The 21,663-nt window shown below is 31.7% G+C and overlaps 1 protein-coding gene across 1 annotated transcript in view; it reads right to left on the bottom strand.

Annotated features, from left to right (window-relative positions):
* Window positions 1-11,304: 11,304 nt before the first annotated feature.
* Window positions 11,305-21,663, bottom strand: part of LOC149774605 (uncharacterized) — an 88,053-nt gene continuing 77,694 nt past the window's right edge. The window contains exons 16-17 of the mRNA XM_089945104.1: window positions 17,796-18,860; window positions 11,305-16,709 (exon numbers count right to left, since the gene is read on the bottom strand). Of these exons, the coding sequence (XP_089801230.1) occupies window positions 16,255-16,709; window positions 17,796-18,860 (1,520 nt within the window). The 3' untranslated portion in view covers window positions 11,305-16,254. The remainder of the gene's footprint in view (window positions 16,710-17,795; window positions 18,861-21,663) is intronic.

Genomic DNA, 21,663 nt, shown 5'->3' with positions numbered 1-21,663 from the left:
ACTGAAATTTCAGGCCTAGAGACAAAACAAAAGTTATTTATTAAATGAGGCCTAATTAGTTTTATTGCACATTATCTATGCCTAAACTATGCATCATGTACTCATTGAATAAACCAGATACATTTGTATATACTGATGGTTGTGTAGGAGTTTAAAATCCATCAAATTTAAATTATTTACATTATGTTCGCTAGCTACTCCAGCATTATAATTTGCTTTATAATTTGCATTATAATTTGCATTATTGCATTATAATTTGCATTCAATATACCAACTTCATCGTTGGTGGATTTCACTCTTCTAGCTTCTGTTTACTATTTAGAAAGAATACAAACAAGTCCCAAAGGACTTTTTTCCTAAATATTAATAAGGTTAGAGAATAAGCCACAAGTTCTAACTAATTAGTTCTAGAATAAACAAAGTTCTATCTAATTAGTTCTAGACTAAACATAAGCATACAGACAGGTATTTAAAATTAATATCGCAAATTGAGTATACAAAACATAGCTGGTAAACATTTAACAGAAAAGGATTTAGACAAAAGAGATTGAAAAGAAGTATTTAAAAAAACATACCAAGTTTATATAAATGCTAGTTACATGAAAACTATCAAAATCATTGTCAGACGTAATAATATTAAAGTCATTGTCAAACATAATAACATAGACGTTATAATATAAATCATTGTCAGAAGAATTACCGTCAATGACATTGTCAGACTTAAGAACTCTAAAGTCATTGTCAGATGCAATAATATCAAAGTCATTGTCAGACGTAATATCAAAGTCATTGCCAGACGTAATAATATCAAAGTCATTGTCAGACGTAATAATATCAAAGTCATTGTCAGACGTAATAATGTCAGTCATTGTCAGAGGTAATAATATCAGTCATTGTCAGACGTAATAATATCAAAGTCATTGTCAGACGTAATAATATCAGTCATTGTCAGACGTAATAATATTTTGGCAGTACTCAGATTAGGGCTGTTTTATTCCGTCCTGTGTGCAAATTTAACAACATTTAGACATAATCTTCTTTAAAAAGAGTGAGCGAGATGGAGCAAAGAAAACAACCTGCTAAAAAAAGTTAAATTGAAATTAGTGAAATTGAAATTTCTCATAAATCTTTATGTACTTGATGTCTTATAATACACACATATTTTCCAATGACATCTGGTTTAACGTTTATAACAAGTTTTATATATCTTGTATTTAAAATATTTCCAGTATAAGAACAGAAAGATTGAACCAGTTTAAATAAGTGAAAGAGTTCGTAAGTCAATGATTATAGAAAAAGAATCTAAGCAAGTTCTAAGGACTTGTTAGTAAATTAGGTCAAGATGAATGTTCGTAAATTATTTAAATTTCCAGTTAAATAATGTAACAAATAATCTTTGTTTATATATAACTAGCCTTAAAATAAGATTTATTTTTCTAATCGATTTGTAGCAAACTGAACGGAAGACAGTAAGTGAAAAAATGGAAAATAATTGTAAGGATAGAAAACGAATTAATAAAGTAACTCGAACAAATAAAGATCCAAATAAAGATGAAATTGAAAGATAAACTGGAAAACTCTAGAATGAATATTAAAAAAGCCAAAGCAGGAAAAAGCTACGTTTGTAAGATAAGTGACCTAACAAGGTCGAACAATTTCGAAGCTGAACAATCTAATAAATAAACTTAAAACATCGGTCTATTACTTGTTTTATTAAAATGTCTTGCATGATTTATTCGAAACACCGTTATAATAAAACTGACATGAGAAAAGAGAAAGAAAAAATGACTACGTTTAAAAATCAGAAACCGTTGTACTGGTGAATCATGTCGACAAATGCATGATTTCGAACAACTTCCTTATGTTTATTTAATTTGTTCAATTTTGTATAAATCAATGAAGAACGTAATAATTGACACATTTTACCATGCATCATTAAACTCAATTCTTTTAAGTGATTATAGAATGATTTTAATGAGTCTGTTTAAAATATCAGTAGATTCACCATCAAACATGAACGTTGAAGATGTCGTAAAATTATTATTCCAGTTTCGTTAAGTCAATTTATGATCGATAATCTGATATTATATGGCGTAATAGTAGGTCAAGTAATCGACTAAATAAATATCTAGCCCTCATGGATAAAAAATAAGCAAAATAAGGATGAGAACAGTGAGAAAATGAGAACAAGTTCAGGTGAAAGAGAGCAAGTGATCATATTTAAATTTCAATGAGCAAAGAAACCGGCTAGCAAGCAAATAATACAAAGACAAACGTTGAAATTACAGAACCTACGAAAACAAAACAAGATAAATACAAAGCAGTGAGAGAACAAAATCGAACAAGATCTGAATTTTTGTATATTTAAATCGATTATGAGGATCAATTTAGCAGTGAGAGAATCGAATAAAGGTCCAGTTACCAAGACGCTAGTCCTGGCTAGAAAGTGGTTAAGCTCTCTGGCAAAGCAAAGAATAAAAATCGTAGACAATGTTAATAACTTGGGGTTGCAAGAAAACACCCATAAATGTAATCATAATTAGATTAAGGAGATGGAACAGCGTAGTGTTGTTAGAAGAATATATGAACAGGATAATAAGATTTTTAATTGGGTGAGGTTAGAATGGAAGCAGCGTTTTGCGGTATGGGTATAGTAACTGCTAGTTTCTAATTTGTAGAATTAGCAACACCATTCATAATGCCAATAGCTTTTAGTTAGTTTCACTAAACATTACTGCGGTTGACTGCTTAGACTTTCAAGAAGAATTTGATTTCATAATTAAAGAGTATAGCATATAGTGCGAGATGAAAATTGCTTTTAGGAAAAAGGGACGCAATTTTAAAATCCAAAATATTGATAAACTGAAGAATTATATTTTAAAATGAGTGTAAAAATTAAAGAGAAAGATATTTTGGAAAATATCAGATATCGTTAAAGCTGTTTTATCAAAGGAAAAGTGAGATAACTCTGTTTTATTAATTTTTGTTTAATCTAGCTAATGATAGAATGTTTATAGAATATAAGTTATTTTAAAAAACCAGTAGAAAACAGAGATGGTAAATTACCAATGATAATTTTTTTTATTGGTTATCATAATATTTCAATATTTCAAATGAAAAAAGCAAGCAAGCGTATTTTGTAATGTTAAAGATAAAAGGAAACAATTTATTTTATTTCAAGTTGGATAATATGAGGTATAGTTCCGAATAGCGATACTAAGATGCATTAATAACGCGTGTTGAATACAAGATTCTAACGTTTTAGTAGCTCTTACTAATAATTACACCGCGTATATAACAACCACATCTCTGAATAATCAGGTTTGATAGTCAGAGATTTACACAGAAATATATTGTACCCGATACAGTCTGTTATTTTATAAAATAACAAATGCATATATTTTCCTAGATCAGATCAATAATATAAACCAACTACTCTAACGGCGATTATTCATCCTTTCTAGAATCTCTACTTGTTAAAGATATTTTTCACGGTAACTTTACTTCATGTAGCGTTGATGGAAATTACAGGCACTTAAAACGATATAACAGCTAGATTAAATATAAGCATTCGACATGAAGACTTGAAAGGTATAGTTTTTCATGCAATGCGTATAACGTATTGTTTTCACATTATGTTAAATGGGTTCCGGAAGTATCATAAGGGGTCTGATTAATTTTAGAGACGTTTATGAGTCACTGGAGATTGAGTTTAAATAGCGAGGTAAACTTAAACAATCATCGCGTTACAAATTTAGTCGGCCTAATATTGTGACTAATGCAGTTAATCGTCGATTTTTACACACACACAAATGTTGACTAAAAGTATTTAAGACTTAGTTTTAGAGATTAACAACATAGCAAGAACAAATTGATACTAAATTAACAATCGCTGATAAGAGTATCAAAGTAAAATCTACTAAAACTAAAGAGTTGCAAAGAGTTGATGAAAATGAAAAACATACAGATAGATATATAAATATATAGATGCATAGGAGTTAATCAAACAGAGATATACTATCTGTTATATTTCCATAAGAACTTTTCAAACTGTTTGAGAGCAAGTTAGAAAACAAACTTGAACAGGTACTAGATGATCACAGGATAAACCCACAGAAAGGTGCACTGAAAGGTGATATGGAAACAATAAAGCCATTTCTATTAGAGTTAACTAAGTTCACAATCAACTTTAGAAAGGTAGAGACAGAATTAAATAATTAGAACAAAAACGTAAACATAGCTTACAATTTTCAAAGTGTTGTATTATAATGAGAGGATACTGAAAGTGCTAATACTAAATACTTAGAGTAGTTGCCAAAAAAAAAAAAACGAATTATTTAACATCAATTATAACATTATTTATAATAAAAATAACTATCGATGACAATTTCATTAAATGCACGAGAACTGCTTATTATTTATCGATATTGCCGACTAAAGTGATAAAAAAGTCGACAAATAATCCGATATTTAAAACGTTACTTACGGTTGGAAAAGAACAAGTTTGAACAAATTCTAAAGTGAAAACTAAGAGGGGATTCTTGGTAATATTGATGCTGTATTGGGAACGATTGGCAAATCAGAAAAAAAAACCAATTGAAACGATTAAGAAAGTTTTTAATGATATTGAAAAATCTAACAACACAAGGAGAAAACGTACTCAAATAAATAAAAAGACTTTAGCATCAAGTGAAAAACGTTGATAGATAAAACAGGAATATAGAGAAACATAGAGAATTTAAAACTGAATTAAGTGCAGAAAATGGAATAAATGGTAATGAAATAGATAAGACAATTTAAAAGCAACTTCGTGATTTTTTCAAATTAAAAGCAAATTTACTTGATGCGTAAGTAACACCTGGTTATGTTTAAGTTTATGCTGATAGAAAAATGTATTGGTACTGTAACCCTTGTGTCACAGAATAAGACAGCAAATAACATGGTTTCGCTTTAGAACGATTTGATCATTTTCGTCGTACATGCGTACAACTTTGCCTAGGGTGAATAATTGTTTTTTAGGTAAGGAACTGAACTAGTATGTACCTCGTCGTAGATCGCTTGCGGCGAGAGTTACTAAAAGGACGGTATGCACGGGTATTTTACCCTGACTAGTACTCAGTCTCCTGTGGATTTATGGCAAGTTCCGTTTCTAACTGACACACTCGTCTATGGATCTTGTCAAGGAGTGAACGTTCTCCATTTGTATTTTCCAGTCATTGGGGTAAGTGTTACATTTGTATTTTATTTGATATGTGAAGCGTATTCAGTTTTTAATGTTGTATCGTGAAATGATGCCTTTACTACTATGCAGATTTGAAACGTTGTGAACTTTTGAATTGGAAGTTGCTTTTAGAGTTTAATTTAGTAGCATCTATCCATAGATATTAATTCCGAACCTATTATTATGACCAGTTTGGTTTTATTGTAGCTGTTTAAGGCTGTCTGAGGCTGTTTAGGACTGTCTGTATCTCTCTACGGATGTCTGTAGCTGTCTATACATATGTCTGTGCGCATGGTGGATCCATGAAGGGTGGGCGTGGCCAATACAAGTGTGCCAACCCAATTTAGGATAACTGTGTACTGTCGGTGCGTATGTGTGTGCGGGTATCTCAAGCTATCTGTCTGGCAGTCTGTGTGTCGATATGGAAGATGATGTAACCATCAAGGCCATATGAAAAAAAAACCGCTAATGTTTGGAGCGTGATTGTTGCTGTAGCGCTTAATGCCATTTTTCAGCACAAGATAGGCTATACATGGCGGCCAGTATTAATGGTGGAGGAAGAACCCGGAAAGAACCACCGACCCACAAGAAGCTACCAGCAAGCTTTCTCACATATCCACACTGACCAAGCCCGAGACTCGAACCCACGCAGATAGAGGTGAGATGGCAGTGATCCATGACGGAAAGCGCTTTAGACCACTCGGCCACTCGGGGCCCCCTTTGGAGCATGAAAGAATCACTGCATTTGTAATATATATATATATATATATATATATATATATATATATATATATATATATATATATATATATATATATATATATATATATATATATTATGAATTCATTTTATAAATTTTCATCTTTCATCACTTTGTGTTGTTTTTATTCGATCCAAGCATTCATTCAGGTCTATCCTGTTACACCTTCATTTAAAGTCATAAGATATGAAAAAGGCAATTATACAATTAAATATGGTTTGTTTTGTTTATCATCTAGCTCACAACACCACAACGAATAGTTACAAATGTTTACTTGTCTTCCTTAGCTGATGTGTCATTTAAATAAAGAAATCAGATTTATATTCATTTTTTTACCTAAACATGTAATATAAGATCACAAATTGATATATTTGTTTTCATTACCGACAGGTGAAGTAAATGGATTTCATTATAATGGGAGTTAGCATGTTGTATTTAAGCATCTGTGAACAAAGCAATGAAGATTGGCCTTTATCCCACTAAATAAATTTCAGTGTACGAAAATATTTAATCTCTCATAATCATGAAAAACACTCAAACATTTTAATCCAGCTGATTGTTATATTAATTAAAATCTGAGTAGTATTTAACGTGAACATGGGCAAGAGATGCTTTCTAGATTAGGACATAATATTATGATTGTACCTGGTATGTTTTATTGGGTTTGAGATAGAAAATGATAATAAAGGTGTGGAAAACTATTTAGGCTGATTGCTTATTTGAGATATGATGTTTAGAAGCTAAATGATATTCAAATTCAAGTTTTGTGGTTGGTAACATCTGCGAAAACAAATATAAAAGAGCAGCACATTATGAATGAAAAGTTAAGAATGTGAAGAGAAAAAAGCGTCTTATGCGCAGAACTTTGATACAAAAGTTGATCAGTTCTCGAATATTGTAATAACTGTGGAATACCAATCGATATCCAGATAGTAACATGTCATTGTTCGTTGTATCATTTTGTCGTTCCTCGAAACTTAAGATTACAGTTGTGTTGTAGAAGGGGATCTGTAGAGATGGCTGGTACTAACCAAGATTGTGAGTTGGAGAATATTTGTTTCGCAGAATTAAGTAATTACCGAGGATATAATGGCTAACTTTCATAACGATTATTGTAGAAAGGGACTTCCTCTTTAAGGACGAAATCACAAAGAAAAGTAATTATTGATGTTGTACAGTTGTCAATGCAACCTTAACCAATGCCATACTTGATTCGCCAGGAATGAGCTTAGACAATGTACTGACACCTGTGTTGGAAAGACAGAGGCTGATCATAAACGGATTTCATTTCATCAACAGACTGAATATTGATTACGTTATAATGGTTACAGATATTGCATTCACAGGGTTTTAAAATGAAGCCGTACTTTAATGAAACAAGGAACTATTTCTTTGATACGTGTCAAAAGCTTACTGAGATTAGTAATATACGATTACCATGGCTAGTGATTTTGTCCAGAAAGCATGTGTGATAATTGATTGCATTTAACAGGACAAGGTATTAAATGATCTTTAAGAGAACATGCAAATGTGTTGGTAGCTCTAAATCTACTTCTAAACTGCTACCAAATTCGATTTTTATATTTCCAAACTATTATATTTTCCTCCAGTATTTTTATTTTGTTTTTGTTTACCAAGCTAACGCTTTTTTGCTGGCATTAACTGACACATAATGTTTTTCTCCTTCTATATAGAATGCTCAGTAGTACAGTACAGTACAGCACAGCACAGTACAATGCCGCCTAAGCAAGCATAGAGCATACTCCTTCTTGAGAAGTACAGTCCGTTCCTTTATCGTCTGAAAATGGCAAGGACAAAGCAAACAGTTTAGAAGTACTGGACCCCCGGACAGGACTATCTTTACTGTCCATTACGGACTCCATATCTTAGAAAGGATAAGAATCAACTTATATCTAATGTCGAATATACAAATACAAATATAAAGGAAATAAGATACCATGGAAAACCAAACAGGCGAGACCAGAGCACGTGCAACACGAGGCAATATGGCAACTAGAAGAGAAGTAAAACAACTCGAGAAATTCTTTAAGCTTAAAAGGATAGACACGCATGAAGGGAGCTATCTGCAATGCACATATAGGGAAGGGACACAAGAGATAGATATGAGCCACATACAAAGGGAAAAAATACCTAGTCTTACTTCGGTAATGATATCAATGAAAATAGCGCATCCAGAAAGTATAAACAGAGTGTACTCCATAAACCCTAACGGATACAAAGCTTACATCATAAGACCGAGAGGGAAGACACCGATTTTGCCGTATGGAGAGATGATAATGGGGAAAGAAACAGTGATAGTTAAAGAACCGGAACCTCTGCGAAGGAAAATAAAAAAAACGAACAGGAGAATTAGATGTGACTGATATCCCACTTGAAATTCCAATAGAACAAGTAGTAAAACGCTTTGAGGAAAAATTCCACATTCCAGTAATCTCAGCAAGGAATAGAACTATCGAAACAACAACAATACTAGATGGTACACGAATACTGGAAATTGAAAAAAATTACATGAAGAATATCAAGAGAGCATTCTACATGTTCGGTTTTCTAGCCAAGTCGTGGTATAAAGGATGTGTATATGACCGTACATGCAATAGATGTGGAAAAATAGGACACACACCTTTTAAATGTCCCCAAAATCAAGGAACGACAGCGGTACCAACAACGACAACAACAATAATCACACCCATTAGACAATTGGCAACAGAAACGATACAACAAATACAGGATAAAGCAACAACAACAGCAGTTACAACTACAGATGCAGTACCAAACAACAGAAAGATTGATCAAATACAACCACAACCACAACAAGGAAATATACAGCAACAAGAAAGACAAAAGTCACCACAGAAAGAAATTACGAATGCAAAACAAGGGCAGAAATTTCAACAACAACAACACCAACAGACTCAAGCCCAAATTCCAGTAGAAAATAGACAACAAGAATGTAGGCAAAAAGGACAACAACAACAACAACTAACACAGATACAAGCAAGGAATAAAGATGTACAGGCGACAATAAACATAAGGCAACAACAACAGAAACAACTAGTCCAAACACAAGAAGAAAAAAGCCAACCACAAAAAAAAACACCAAGCCAACAAGTTACTAAAACCAGACAACAACATCAGCAACAGTTACAAGTATTGGAAGCAATGGAGAATAACCGACAAAGTACCAAACAACAAAAAGAACGACAACAAATACAAGAAAAGAAAGTATCGATACAAACAGCAAAAACACAAAGAATCGAACAAATACAACCACAACAACAACAACAAGGAAATATACAGCAACAAGAAAGAGAAAAATCACCACAGAAAGGGCAGAAGATTCAACAACAACAACACCAACAGACGCGAAACCCAAATTCCAGAACAACAACAACAACAACCAATACAGATAAAAACAGGAAATAAAGACGTACAACAACAGCAACAGGAAGAAAAAAGCCAACAACAAAAAAACACACCAAGCCAACAAGGTATTGAAATTAGACAACAACAACAACAACAAAGAGACCAACCACAACAACCAACTCTACAAAGTCTACAAGGAACAGAAATTAGATTAATACAACTACAGCAGCCACATAAAACCATGTCACTACACCAAGGTATAGAAATTGAAAAGCAACTCCAAGGACAGCAGCCTTATATAAAGAATCTAAAAAAAGACTCTTTGCAAGAAGAGATTACAACCTTCCAATTACAACAAGTTCAGAAAACTCAAGTGCCTCAACTTCCAGATGGAAACGCAAGCCCGCAGAAACATCCATATATAAGGAGGATAAGAGAGGAATCGCTGATAGAAAATACAAAACAAATACAAGAAGAAGTATTACAAACAACAACAACAACAACAAAAGATGAACAATGGAAAACAAGTAAAGAAGTACGGGAAACACTCAGGGAATTAACGAAGAAGAAAAGAAAAGAAAAAAGAAGACAACAACAAGAGGAGGAGAAAAAAAGAATAGAAGAAGAAGTTTGGTTTAGCACAGATGAATACATTGAATCCTAATTAATTTTAAAAAAAATAATAATAATAATAATAATACAAAAATATAAAACAATAACATGATGCCAATTAAATATTAAAATACAATAACATGATACCAATACGTACAATATAACAACGAAAACATGTAGGGCACGAGGGCCTCCCTAAATGGTCTGTGAAGATCAAAAGGAGAGAGAACCCTCCAAAAAAAAAAAAAATTCTATATAGAATAATCGTACACATCGAGGGTATATAGAATTTTTGGAAGTGAGTGGTAGTACTATATAATGATAAAAAGGTTTGCCATAGCATATATATATATGATGAATAATGATGATTCCTCCTCTATTTCAAGACTATATCATCAGGAACATATTACAATCTATTGTCAATTCTCATTCTACCCCAGTTTATTTAAACATGCACCATTTACTAGTCTACCACAAAAAATTAACATTGTATCTAATCTGCACTTGTCTAAATACAATATGTTCTAAAGTTTTCACAAATATCTGTGTATATTTTTAATATAGTATCGAAATCATATCCTAAAGACTTTAGATTAAAATGTTTCACAGAATCTTTAACACATTTGTAATCATCTTTACTACTTCAAGATTCTGAAGGGTTTGAATAACATTGCTTTTGTGTTTTGTTTCTAGTGGGTGTCATTGAGGTTCATGAAACGTTTCAAATAAAGCAATATATTCAAATGCATAAATAAAGATTGATATTCAGGATATGTAGAATGTAAATATTGTGATTTACGATCAATACAGGCTGGTCCGGTATACAGTAATTACCATTTGAATAGATGTGATCTGTAACTATACACTTTTAAGAAATTATATGCATTCTTCTATAGAAATAGCACTGTGCTGGCTTTGGTCTCTGATCATGTTATCTTTGATCTCCTCCAGAAAGAACTTTAAATATAAAATATAATCCATTATATTTTAATCTGGCTCCAGATTTGTTTGATATTTGTTTCAAACTGGAGTTTTGTATTACAATACAGAAATATTAACTTTCACTTGTCATTCATTAATTTAAATTATTGGTATAAAATATAATTGCCAGCAAGGCGTTATCAACTTGACAGTGCAAAGGGAACATGTTTAATAATTATATGCACTTGTAATGAAATCTAAATTATTTGATTAGCATGTTTTCTGACATTCTGTTAGCAAGTAACCATGTTAATATTAGAAACAGAGTTAGGACTAAGACAGTAATGCAATAGAAGAAAATACGAAAATGTACAAATATTTTGAAAAATAAAGAACAACATGATTCCTTGTTGCAACACATTCACTGAAATAAAGTTTATTAAAATTACTTGGAAATCTAATCCTAAATAATAATAAAAAACATTTAAAACTCTTCAGTAAGAAAATGTTTTATAATTTTTGATTTGGTTAAAAGTAGTCATTTTACCTTCTATTGCTTTTTTATATACAACTTAAATCAATGCCACATCAAAACTTGCATTAAGGGAATTTTAGAAAATGTTGTAAACTAATTAACGTTAGAGTAATAGTAAATTGTCATTACTTATTTGTATCACCTTTGTGAGCAGATCAGCAGTTTCTTATGTCCTGTATTTGTATCAAATAAAAAAGCTTTCTTTTAGAACATGTGGACTTTTTTCTCATCCTTTAAAATGAATTTAATTGTGTTTTTGAATTACTGAATTAATAGGTGACTTTTGTTAAAAATCTCGTTCATTTCTCATAATAGTGACTAAAAGCAGGTACACAAAGCACGACAATATTCAGGTAGGCAAAAACTGTACCATTAAATATCACACAATATAAATATAAATAACACATGATATTACTACAGTGTCATTTTTGGTAGTCTATAAATTTAAAAAATATGACATGGAGGGGACGGGGAGGGACTCACATTCCACCGCCATACATATCAAACAAAATAAAACAATAAACATCAATGTCCCTAGTCAGGTAAGCAGTGATCAAATTGAAAATTAAATTCTACCTAGCGTATAATCATAGAGGAAAAAAAGTAACAAATACAAATTAAATGTACATAACAATGCAAAATCTAATGGAATATGCCTATCTGTTTCAACTAGCCACAAAGTATTCAGATTTTGTTTGCGAATATCTATTAGAATATTTATACTCTCAAAATCACAATACAATACTAATAAAACTAAGTTTGTTTTAATATTTTCAGTTTGTATTATGGTACCTATTTCAGGAGAAATAGAGAAAGGGGAAGAAAGAGAGAATGAGAAAGAAAGAGAGAAAGAGATTTATAGACTTTAGAAATGTTCATTAAAGCGGAATAATGACTTAGATGAACTGTCAATATTTGAATTACCTCTTATTCTTTGTCATTTTTTTTAGTTTCTATTCCATGCTAATGCAGTTCAGATTCAGTGTACAAGAAGCTAACCGTGTTTGTAGTTCACTACTTTTTTCATAAAAACCATATTGCATGTTTAATTCATGAGTGTGTCTTATATTGATTTAATAAATCTGAATGGAAATAGAAACTCAAAAAGAAAACCAACAACTTATCAATTTGCATATTTGATTTGAAAAACAAGAAAAATCATAGTGCCATATTTTGTAGCCGGCACACTCGCAGGGATGTGAGGAGTTCATTCATTCGGTCAAGATAGGCTTTAGTTATCAGGCGCATATCGTAACTACAATTTAACTACAAGTCTTATATCTGAAAATATAATTTTAGAGGAGAAGTACTTTGTATTTCCAGTAAATAAATAATTTTTGAATAAAAAAAAATTCCAGTCCAAACGAAACACTGGACACAAAAATAATACAACTGATTCTGACCAGATTTGACAGCATGAATTAATAATTTTTTCTAGTAACAAGATTAAATAGTCCTCTATTTGACCTCAGGTCACAATTAACATTTGCTAACAAAAACTGTTACTTAATGGAGAACTTCATTCTTGAAGATTCTAAATGTTTGCAAGACAAAATCTGAATTATAATCAGAAAGTCTAGAACTAAAATTATAATAAAGAACATAGTAAACACAATAGCCTTGATTCATGAAAAAGATAATAATCCTAATAGTTAACCCATATCAATGCTGATAAAATTAGCTATGTATTAGTTTTTTTCAGAATTTAAAAAAAATATAAATGATCTAGGTCAGGTAGAAAATAACTTTATTTTGGGCAAGATGAAGTCAAATCTGGTCAGAATCAATTGTATTCCATAGCATATAATGGCATAAAAGAATTAAAAAACTTAACTAACAAACAATGCTTATTAAATATATATATATAACACTTATCTTGTATAAGTAACACTGAACAGTTATTAATGCAGTTTTGGAAATACTGATTTTAAATGTTGTTTTCCAAATCAGCAAACATGTGGAGAATAAGACAAGTCATGACTTATTCTATTAAACATTATTGGTAGAAAACTATTGTGTCTGGTTGAGAACAGTCAAAATCAATACCATATCATGATGTCGCAATTTTGATCTGCTCCATTATAGTAGATAATATATGCATGCATGTACATATTACTTATTAATGTACTAGAAGATATGTATATATATAATAACTAATCCCTGTAATTATCATTACAGTAGCTTAATTTCTTGTTCAATGTACTTTCATATAACTAAGTGAGCTGTAGGAAAATGACCCTCAAGGGGGTCACGTTTCTATGAGTGGTGTCATGTTTCTATGAGCTAGTAGGTCATTATTCTATGTAAAAATACAGGGATCATTTTCCTACGGGGTCATTTTGCCACATTACAGCTTCCGTGATTCATGATGAAAGTGGAACTGGAAAATCAAGTTGATGCCAGATTCTAGTTCAAAGAAGTGTTAGTATTATGAAAATAATGCAGTACAGCTAAACTTAAATTATTCAAGTTCACCATAGGTTGCCGAGTTCAATATTCTTTTGTATATTGCATTTCAAAATAAACAAGAAGGTTTATCGTTCATGGAATGTGTGAGAAATAAAGTATTTTTTGGGGCACAGATCATTTTGAATACACTGCATTTTGTAACAAACAGCATCCATACTTCATTCAATTGATGTTTTTGATGAAGTGACATGCAGTAATGAGTCTGATTAGAACTTAATAAAGTTTTCCAGTGTCCCATGAATGTTACACTGAGGCCTAACAGTTTAGAATGTTTGCAAGGGAAGGAAGGACCAACACTCACATTATTCCAAATACAGAGGATGAATATGGGCAGATCTAAGGAATATGCCATTAAAGTTTTAGACATCCTCAGTCGGATGCACGTTGAAAACCTGTGTTGATCATTTATGTAAGTTTGCAAAACATATGCAACTGCTCAGGAAGTGTAATATCCCTCTTTTGTTCTTGTCTTTGATATTTATATGGATCCAGAGCAAACATATCTTAGCTGGTCTTCCGTATGTCCTTCTTACGATCATAAAATATTACCTACCACGTAATATGACGAGGGAATGGTATAGGTGAATATTGGCAAACTTTGGAGTGGCAGCTTTCATACTTTAATACATTTTTCCAAAACAAATCGTTGAAAAAATCTTAGAGAGCACGGCTATCTGATAAAGGTTATCGGTAGTGTAGCCGAAAAGCTCTCACATTTGCAAATGCAGGTTGACACCAACAAAAAGTGCAACAAATGAAAGTTACACAAAAGAAAAATGAGAATGATGTTGAATTTTCTCTTCAAACTGGAATTTTGGTGAAGACATTTAGGAAGATATTTCAAAGAACCTGAATCCAAATTACCTTCAGTTGTATATTACTGTCATACCTTTAATAGAGTTATCAATAGCCACGAGGGAGCAAGAAGCATTTAGAAAGATGTAAAACAACAAAAGAAGCTGTTGTCAGCAACTGTTATATGATTCGCATCTTCTGTCGAGTTGCGCGAAATATGAGGCAGGAAATAATAAAGGATATAAGTAACATTTTCAGCAAAGATAATGGATACAAATTATAATTCTGTGATATCATTAATTTGCAATAAATAATGTAAAGATTCCAATCTGCAAGCTACAGAATTAAAAATAATCAATAATTCATGTCAAGTAGAAAAAAAACTTAATTTAGGACAAAATTAAGACCAGCATATCATGAACCATTACAATAGCATTACAATAGCAGATAAGAAAATAAAACTAATTTAAAACTAACAAACAATGCAAATTAATTATACATAATAAACGGCATTAGGCTTCAAATGATATATTGTACATCAAATAATGATTTAGGTGCAATAGACTTCCTGGGAAAATGCACGTAAACATTTCATTGGATTCCATTACACATTTCAATAATGATTTTATCTTATCATTCATGGACAATAGTTCTCAGTAAGTGGTTTTCTAAAATGTTAAAATAGGATTCCCAGAGTTTAATTTTAATGAGCACTCCTGAATGTAAAATGATCGGAGTTTATATGCAGCAGTCCTTCGACATAAAACAAGTGTTGAAATTATAATTAGGCTTCATCATGATACATATTTACCTTTTATCTTGTTTGATTGCAATAAATTTCATGGGAGAATATACCCTTATATATGCCTTAATTTTTCTATCTATTGTAAAATACATTCTGGAATTGAATTCGAACATAGTGGGAAAGGGTAGCCAGTGTTCTAAATAAAATATGCTGAATTATGGTTCTGATATCAGTTAATAAATTCATCATCTACCAAACCCGGAAGAACTTTAATCTAAGAATTAACATTGCAGCTGACAAGACACCGACTTGTCAATAACTATATATGCATTACAGTGATATCGGTTTGCAAGAAAATATATATGATCATTTAAAATTGAGAAATTCTATTCAAAGAAAGTCTGAATTCATTAGTATGAGAATCAATTCCAAAATATTCATACTTTACATGCATTTCTACTGGAAAAAAAAAAACAAATAAACAATTGAATGAATGTAGTTAGTAGAGAAGACCAAATTAACCAAACGAAATAGTACTGTATAAATGGAAGATAAAAAATAGAAAGGTTTGAAGAAGTGCATTATTAAACAAAATGAAAATGAAGTTTTGTTTCATGCATGTAAAACTGGAGTGTACTGATGGTCTGCTATCTGAGGCAAAATGAAGTTACAAAATGGTAATTTGTAAGTTTAAACACAATTTAAAATAATTTACAATAAATGTTAGTTAGATTACTGCATTTTACAATATTAAGCAATGACCAAGCATAGTCTCTGACAGAAGATAAATGTCATTTCACAATATGAGATCATTATATTTCCATATCTTCTTCCATGTTCACATCAATATCGTCATTGAATGCCAGATCGTCTGGTCTTAAACCAAGAGCATCTAACACGCACTTGATAGGCGTCACAACACATTGAAATTCATTTAATTTTCCAGTTGCTAAGCCAATGCATGTTAGTTCATTCTCCTTGTCTGCTACAAATACAGCTGCTCCAGAATCCCCAAGGTCAAAGAATGGAGTGTCCCCATGCCTTTCTACAATATATTGCCCTTTCATGGTTACACTAGATGAACTATTTGGCAATAACATAGTTGCATCCCGCCTCTTAATCCAAGCTCCATTTAATTCCAGTGACCCTTTGGTAAGGCCAGTTGTTCTACCACACTTGATTACTCGTTTCCCTTGGATATCTTCAAAAGAAAGATCACTCACAGACGGTCCATGGCCCAAGGATGGTGGTTTTTTGTGGTCAAAACCTGCAAGAAAATATCCGGAATTGTCTTTGGAGAACAATCAAAAATTCAAATTATGAGGAATAAGGTTCTTAGTTTCTTCACTTCATAGTAGTATATGTTCAAAATTATATCAGTTGAAAAGTTGTGTGTGCTTGTGTGTGTGCATTATGAATTTGTAAAACCGAACACTTGCACCAGAAATCATATTTCAAATGTTCATAATTGATTTTCACAGGGAATCAAAAGTGATATTAAATTGAGATATGTACTGAACATTTTTGAGACCAGATATTCTCTTGACTGAATGAGCAGAGCATTTTTGCATAAGATCAGTCAAAGGAAGATGAAAACAAGCAGAAACACCAATTTAATTTTCAATTGTTTTCAAACACAAAATATATTAGACTAAAATATGTTATTATGTTTTATATTTCATCCTCTTTTGTCTCGGTAGTTTAAGTGTATTATCTGGAAGCTAATTGCCTGCTTTCTTGTCGTGTTATAGTTATTGCTTTATTAATTTTCAGCAAGTGGGCTGTTATTGCATCCTATTGTAGTCCTAAGACAATCAGTAGTATTCTTGTCTTTATTTTCACAGAGATTTGCTAAGTAGATATAAATGTTATATGTATTCGACAGAAAGCAGCATTAAGTTATGCTGAGAAATAAAACCTGTCTTGAGCTCTGGATTTTTGCTTAGGATCACAAGGGAAACATCTAATTCTGTCACTTGTACAAAAGATTCCAGTTATTTCTTAAGAATTCAGTTGCAATTATTACAGTCTTGGTGCAATGATTCTGTGTGTAAACCTAATGCAATGTACAGCTTTAAAAAGGTCATAAGACAACGAAAATAAACGAGGAAGTTTTTACTGTAGCTAATGCCTACAAGAGATTAATGGTTATTTACACACTTCTTTAATGCTTTAGTGTGCATCACATTCCTCGATACTATTAATTCTAGGAACTCTAGAGAAAAGCGCTTCTATCAGTATTGACATCTTTTAAAACTGTTTCATGTTGCCCAGCAGATTTGATTTAGAATATAACATCTGTATATATGTAGTAATTTCAAATTCAATAGACATTCAAAACAATCAAACCTACCAGCTTTGAGTAAATCTGTTTGCGGAATAGTGGGGAAATTTCTAGGATCAATTGTCCTCTTTCCTTCTATTTGAACTAAAGCTGCATCAACACCAACATTATCAGTCAGACCGTTTGATGTGAAAGCAACCCTCAGAACTTGGCCACAATATCTCTCAGAGTCGGGTTTATCCGGATTCGACTCACCATTTGCTGGTTGAAGCACCTTCACTTTTTCTCGACAACTGACCACATGAGCACATGTCAGGAATCCGAAACTTGTTTCTCCTAATTTTACAAATGGCCCAAGTGTTCCTGCTAGATCCTCTTCTTTTACGCCGATGCTAACTCCCATTCGTAGATGATCATGCCATTCTGTTCTGCCAACTATACTGTTCTGTTCAAACATACCATATCTGAAATAACCTTCAACCACATCAACATGTAAAGATATATCTCCTACTTGAAGACTTGTTGGGAAAAGATCTTCCCCATATGGTGCAATTCCTTTCATCTGACAGTACAACACTACGCATTTACGCTGAATGAAACCTTGACTCATAGAAAGCACAAATGAACTGCCACTTATAGCTTCTAAGTTACTGTGCTTGTCAAAAAGAGAATCTCCATGTTCCTTTATTGCTCTCTCCACAAAAGCTGCATCTTCGTATGTTAAGCTCGAATTTTTTTCATCTGATAAAAGTTCTTTACGAGGAAACAATGGAGTTCCTCTTGGTTTTTCGTAATCGCTATAAAATATTTCTATGTCATAAAAGCTCTTCGGACCTTCTTCAATGGTGCCTTTATATACACATACAAAAATAGTTCTTCCATCAGCAAGACTGGTACCAGGCCAAACAACAAAATGAACTTTCTTGAGCACTTGCTTTAATTGTTCTGACAGCTGCGATGAGAGGTGTAGCAATATTTGCTTCTTAAGTTTTGGGTCAGTATTTCCTTGCAAAAATGCTAGAATTTTTTGAGCCATAGTATCTTCTTCTATTGCACAAATGTTATGAACTCCAATGGTATCCTTTCCCTTCAAAATATCACTAAGACACTGGAATTCTAAGGGTGAAGTCATGGCTTGAAAAAGGAACATTGATATCTGATAAATATTAGTCGCAAATATTCATGAAAACAATGTTTAATCATTTTTATGTCTTAATATTTGTATATCAGATTACAAAATTGATTTCTATGTCGTTCACCAATAACTGAAAAGTAGAATGAGTATCATCACTTAAAATCAGCTCTGTTTTCTTGCAAAGGATCATACTAATATTATACTAAATAATGAAACAAAGGTTGAGAAAGCTTTATATTTGCAGCTAAACCTATACAAAATAAGTAAAAATAGATGGCACAAAATTTCAGTTTAGAATGACAAGCGAAAGTTTTAAAATTTTTCTGCATGCAAGAAGAATAGTCAAATTTTGATAAACTATATTTATATTTTCTTGATTTCTAAAGAGCTATGTTTCAATCAAATTTTGATAATTAACCTTTCTTACAAAATATGAATTGAAATGAGAGTATGCTGGGAAAATAAGAATATTTACCTAGAAGATGATTTGCTCTTACAAATTTATAACTAAATAAATAAATGAATAAGATGTTTGATGATAGCAATGGCACCATATAGCAGTTAAAGCTATTGCAAGAATATTAAAAAGCAACACTATCATAATAATGTGAAAAAGTAATGAACACATGTCTAAAAAATAAATAAACTGGAATGTTTCATTTATCAGCAACGTATATGATATGCTGCTCTGTAAAGATATGTTAACTGTTCATGTTCTGCTCCCTGGAACAGTCTTCACAATATTGGTTTAGTACAGACTGTGTTGATATCTACTTGTTGGTAATCATATTACATGGTACATAGTCCTAGCAGTGGGGGTTATTGGTCCTTTGTGGCAGTGGATTTCTTTACATTCACACCTAATTATTATCCTGCTGTAAGGAGTGCAGAAAATGCCAGAACCAGAACACCCTTAGATTTTGTAGAAGTTTCAAAAGATGCATTAGAAGCCTGGTCTTGTTACAACAAAAATATTGTTTTTTTAATTTTAAAGTTATCTGAAAATAATTCTAAAACTCTGATTAGTGGATTAAAATGCAAACTGGTATTTGTGTTCAATTAGTGTAAATTGTATATGTAGATTGCATCTTAGCAGACTCAAAACAAAATAAATATAACTAAGTTAATTTTTAAACGAATACCCTTTGAAAATAACTTGGATGACTGCAGCTCTGCGATAATCGAAATAACATCTGAAGAAGAGATTAGAAATATGTTTCAAGGAAAGAAAGGTAATTCATTTGAATTAATTGTAAGATGCCTTATATTATTCCAACAGCATTGTAACAAATGTTTCAAAATCATGCTTTAGAACCCTGGCTATACTGCAACAAGAGGAAGCTATATCTTTTATGAAGTGTAAAATGTATCTCAAAATCAGCTTAGGACACTTATAAGTTAACTGAAAATGGGAAATGTGTTAATATCGAATGTATCTAAACAGACTGAGAAAAAATGAAAAATAATTCAAAAAAGTTAGTTTTTGAAAAACACCCATTGGTAAAGTACAATTTGATATCTTAAATTTAATATTATATGCCAGGATTATAACTGTGCTGCATAAAAAGATGTTAACTTATTTATATTAAAGTTATAAACCACATATTACAATTCTAAACATGTTGCAAGAAAACGTAAGAATTTTGATGCAACATAAAATTTTCTCAGCCCCAATTTGATGACTGAAATTCTTTTTTTTTTTAAATTTGTGGAGGAGTATACATGTAGAATAGTTGCATGCAAGTTGTAAATCAAGAGAAAACCAAACAACAACTAGGTTATTTTTGTAAAGCAGGCCCATGCGAGATTATATGGTTGCGCTCAGCTTTAACAGTTTCAAATTAATTGAAGTAATGTTTAAAGAAAGGATTAGGACCATGCTGCATCTAAAAGACAAAATTCATTTAATTAAATTTAAAAATCATACGTTAGATTAGAACAGTGTTGTAACAAATGTTTTAATATCATATACTGAAACCGTGTGTTGCAACGAAACGGAAGTTATGTTTTGATGAAGTGCAAAATTTAACTGATTAAAAAGTGCAAAACTGATGTCTTCAATTTTTCTTTTACTTCTGGCAATGTTGGCATGTAAAATGCTTCCAGATTGAGATCAAAAGAAAGATAACTCTAACATGTTATTTTTAAAATGCAGTCCGTTTGAAAATAGCTTGGTTCAGCAGAGATCCAACGTCATAAAATAAATATATGCAATAACTGAAGAAGGGGATTGTAAATATGCTGGATGAGAAAAGAGGTCATTTATTTTAAGTGCATTTAAAATCATACAATAAAAGCATGGTTTTGCTGCAACAAAAGATAAGTGATGTTTTTATGAAATTTTGAAGTGCAAAATCAGGCAAACACTATGTTACATTAGAGAAAACAATTAACTGATTTGATTTAAATTTTACATTTTAAATCATACATTAAGCACTTGACTGTGTTGCCATAAAATCAATTATTGTTTATGAAGGTTAAGAGTTATCTCAATATCAGGTTAGAACCCTGATCAGCTAATTGAAATGCTGGTATTTTTTAAATTTGCAAATAAGGGTGAAGTTCACCTGTAGAATCCATCGCAACAAAGGGGAGAAATAAGGCTGAAATAAATTATTTTTTAAAATCAGACCCTTTGAAAATAAGTTGGTTCAGTGAAGATCTGAGATCTTTAAATTAATTAATGTGATGTTGAACAAGGGATTATGGAATCGTGTTTCATGAACATTAGGTATGGTTTGGTTTCGTGGGTTTAACGCCATTTGTTAAGCACATAAATACTCAGTACATGGTGGCAGAAGA

The sequence above is a fragment of the Sinohyriopsis cumingii genome, unplaced genomic scaffold (genome assembly GCF_028554795.1).
Source record: "Sinohyriopsis cumingii isolate HCF-2022 unplaced genomic scaffold, ASM2855479v2 utg000198l, whole genome shotgun sequence".
Classification (NCBI taxonomy): Eukaryota; Metazoa; Mollusca; class Bivalvia; order Unionida; family Unionidae; genus Sinohyriopsis; species Sinohyriopsis cumingii.
This window is presented reverse-complemented; position numbering and strand designations above follow the sequence as displayed.